The sequence below is a fragment of the Dromiciops gliroides genome, chromosome 3 (genome assembly GCF_019393635.1).
Source record: "Dromiciops gliroides isolate mDroGli1 chromosome 3, mDroGli1.pri, whole genome shotgun sequence".
NCBI classification, from domain to species: domain Eukaryota; kingdom Metazoa; phylum Chordata; class Mammalia; order Microbiotheria; family Microbiotheriidae; genus Dromiciops; species Dromiciops gliroides.
The window spans coordinates 506,465,251-506,468,932 of NC_057863.1; the positions used below are offsets into that span (position 1 = coordinate 506,465,251).

The 3,682-nt window shown below is 38.2% G+C and overlaps 1 protein-coding gene across 1 annotated transcript; it reads left to right on the forward strand.

The window, feature by feature from the left end:
- Positions 1–490: 490 nt before the first annotated feature.
- On the forward strand, positions 491–1,423 carry LOC122749215 (olfactory receptor 8D1-like). Its single transcript, XM_043995465.1, has one exon. It carries the CDS (start codon positions 491–493, stop codon positions 1,421–1,423), a length of 933 nt encoding a protein of 310 aa, XP_043851400.1.
- Positions 1,424–3,682: the final 2,259 nt, after the last annotated feature.

Here is a 3,682-nt window from a genome sequence, read left to right on the forward strand (position 1 = left end):
ACTATATCTGACTTTATCATATCAATATGATGGAATAGCCACTTTCTTAGGGAATTCCTATAATTTCAACCCCTCCAACCAGTTCCTGCCTGTTGGAAAGAATTATATCAGAATAGAATTTCTCCTTGCTGATTCTATCTCTGTGATTCTCTGAATTCTAAACTTGATAAGCATTTTATTTTCCATGGGTGTCAGAATAAAATAAGGGGATCTGTGATTCATATGCACATAAAGAATTAGAGAATCTGACTGAAATATGGAAGTAAGACAGCACTTTGTATAGCTAAGATTTTTCTTTCAATATAGCATCCTTTATCTCAGGTCTTCCATGGTATCTTAGAGGTATAGCGATAGTCTTTGATCTGGGGAAACTCACACTATCAAGAGAATCCTGAATGCTATCTTGCCCATTTACTTTTCCTATGGACAAGGTGAGATAATTTCTAACATGACTCTTCTCTTCCATCCCTACAGATCTCTCTAGAGAAGAATGACTACAGGAAATTACTCCACAGAGATTGAGTTTGTTCTTGTGGGATTAACAAATAAGCCAGAGCTCCAGTTTCCTTTGTTCTTCTTATTCCTGTGTATCTATGTCATCACTGTGGTGGGGAATGTGGGCATGATCCTCTTAATTGTTGCCAGCCCTCCACTCCATATGCCCATGTACTATTTCCTCAGTAGTTTGTCCTTTGTAGATTTCTGCTACTCCTCTGCCATTGCCCCTAAAATGTTGGTGAATTTCTTAGGGAAGAAGAATACTATCCCTTATTTTGAATGTATGGCCCAGCTTTTTTTCTTTGTGGTCTTTGTTGTTGCAGAAGGATACCTTCTGACAGTGATGGCTTATGATCGCTATGTTGCTATTTGTAATCCACTGCTTTATAATATGATAATGTCCTATCAGGTCTGCTCTTTGATGGTGGCGGCTGCCTTCACTTTGGGCTTTATTTCAGCCATAACCCATACAAGCTTCATGATGAAACTTTCCTTCTGCAAATCCCACATCATCACCCATTACTTTTGTGATGTACTTCCCCTACTCAACCTCTCCTGCTCAAGCACTCAAATCAATGAGTTACTGCTTCATGTCATTGCTGGATTTAATACCTTAGTGCCCACCTTGGCAGTTCTTATTTCTTATGCTTTCATATTTTCCAGCATCCTCCGCATCCGCTCTACAGGAGGAAGATCCAAAGCCTTTGGCACTTGTAGCTCCCACCTCATGGCTGTGGTTATCTTTTTTGGGTCAATCACATTCATGTATTTCAAAGCACCTTCTAGTAAGTCTTTGGAACAAGAGAAGATTTCTTCAGTATTTTATACAATTGGGATTCCTATGCTCAATCCCTTAATCTACAGTCTGAGGAATAAAGATGTAAAGAAAGCACTGAGGAAACTTCTTAGAGGAAGAGAGTTTTAAGAAATGGTATTATTTAAGACAATATGAGGATGGAAAGGTGGACTCTTTGAGTTTGTATTTCCGTATTTTCCTATAATAATGACTTCTCTTTTGATATGACTTGAATTTTCTCAAGTTCAATAAACCAATAGATTTGAATGATGCTAGCCAATTAGCTTGAAGCAGTGTGTAAGGGCCACCTCTCCTCTGGAGCACAACAAGTTTATGCTCTCACACTTGCTCTCTTGGCCTGGGACTCAGAGGAGGCAGCCATGCATCTCTCTCTCTCTCTCTCTCTCTCTCTCTCTCTCTCTCTCTCTCTCTCTCTCCCTCCCTCCCTCCCTCTCTCTGTCTCTGTCTCTGTCTCTTCTATCCTAGGTAAGTGGGGCTTCTGAACTTTCAGAGCCCCACATAATCTCTTTACTAATATTTAATATGCTTTAATAAATGCTTAATGCCCAAAACTGGTGCTATAGCCTCTAATTTATAAGTAGCAATATATTAGAAATTCCAGCTAAGTTCTCTGAAACTTGGGACAGAGATAAGCACCCCCATAAATTTTCTAATAACACACCTCCTTGGAAGCACTAAAACCTCGCAGATATCTTGACCTAGTTGTGAAAGCAGCAAAATATAAGTCAAAAGATTGAGCCAGATACCCCATCCTAACCACTCAAAGTGTGCAAAATCCAACTCTAATATAAAGCCCACAGTCAAGAAATAGACTGGAAAATGAGCAAGCAAAAATAACAACAAAAATAACTTGACTATAAAAAGCTTTTAGGGTGATAGGGTGAAACTCAAGGCACAAACTCAGAAGAAGACAATGGTATGAAAAATCTCTACAAGCAAAACCTCACAGAAAATGCAGATTGGATACAAGTCCAATAAGTATTCCTAAAAGAGTTTTAAAAAATGAAAAAAGAAGAGAAAAACAAGGGTGGGGGGAATCAGGGCAGCTAGGTGGTACAGTGGATAAAGCACCAGCCCTGGATTTAGGAGGACCTGCGTTCAAATCTGGCCTCAGACACTTGGCACTTACAAGCTGTGTGACGCTGGGCAAGTCACTAACTTCAATGACCCACAAAAAAAAAGAAAGAAAAGAAAAAAAGAGCAAAAATAATTTTCAAAAAATAAAAAGAATGGTAAAGTAAAAATGGGGGAGAAAGTGAACAGAAGACAAGAAATTATGGACATTACTAACTTCATGAAAGGGGCCCAAAAGTACCGAAGAAAATACTTAAAAATCAGAATTGGATAAATATAAAAGAGGTGCATATGCTACAAAATACAAGATTTTCTTCTGATACCTCATCATACTATAAAAGTAATGATAAGGCATTGTCCCTTGGATGAGATATTTAAATAGAATGCATCCCTACAGGTCTCAGCTTATATAATCTGTCATTCTACTTATATTGAAAGACATTTCAGATGTATAGGACTCCAGAGCTTGTGAACCACTGGCATATTTCTCAAGGACCCAAGGTTAGCTTTAAAGAATAATGAAGTAAACACATAAGAGTAGGACGTTAGTGTAGGGCTTGAAAAAATGAGATTCTGACTACAAGCAAGAGGTACATTTGGCAAGAATGAAGAATTATACCTAGCTTTCCCTAATCACATTCCCCTTCTAGAAAAAAAAAAACACAGAATCTTGAGATTGTGATGGCTCCCTGTCTTGAATAGTGTAGGATAACTTTTCTAGAGAGTACTTGTTTTTTTTTTAATGGATTAATTAATAGGTTGAAGTATGGGTAGGAAAAAGTGGAGTACTCTTGACAACTAGAGATATACTACGAAATATGATGATTGTATAACTATAGTATACAGGAGAAGCCTAAAGTAGAGTCCTTAAATGACTTGACAGTGGCAGCTGATGTAGCCAGTCCTTGAGCCCCTGACTAAAACTACAGTAGATTTGGAAGAAATCTCTAGCGCATCTAGACTGGGCCACCTCCTGCTGAATCACTGACAGCTATTAGAAAAGGTCACCAGTAGGGTGATGTAGAAAATAGGATTTAATACCATATGAAGAGGTGAAGTGGGCCATTTCTATATACTTGGAACTGAGAAGGACTACAAACAGAAGGAAGTGGATGATGAAACACAACCTAAAAAATGATCTTATGATCCTAAATAAAATACAAATACTAAAGAATATTGTAGGAGTTCTGGGGGCAGAGCCAAGATGGCAGAGAGAAGCTAGGAACTTGCCTGAGCTTTCCTGTATTTCCCTCAAAAACAACATTAAATCAAGCCTCTAAACAGATTCTGGAA

What these genes read in the sequence shown, in the direction of transcription:
- LOC122749215 (XM_043995465.1), top strand. Translation starts at nt 491, where the DNA reads ATGACTACAGGAAATTACTCCACAGAGATTGAGTTTGTTCTTGTGGGA.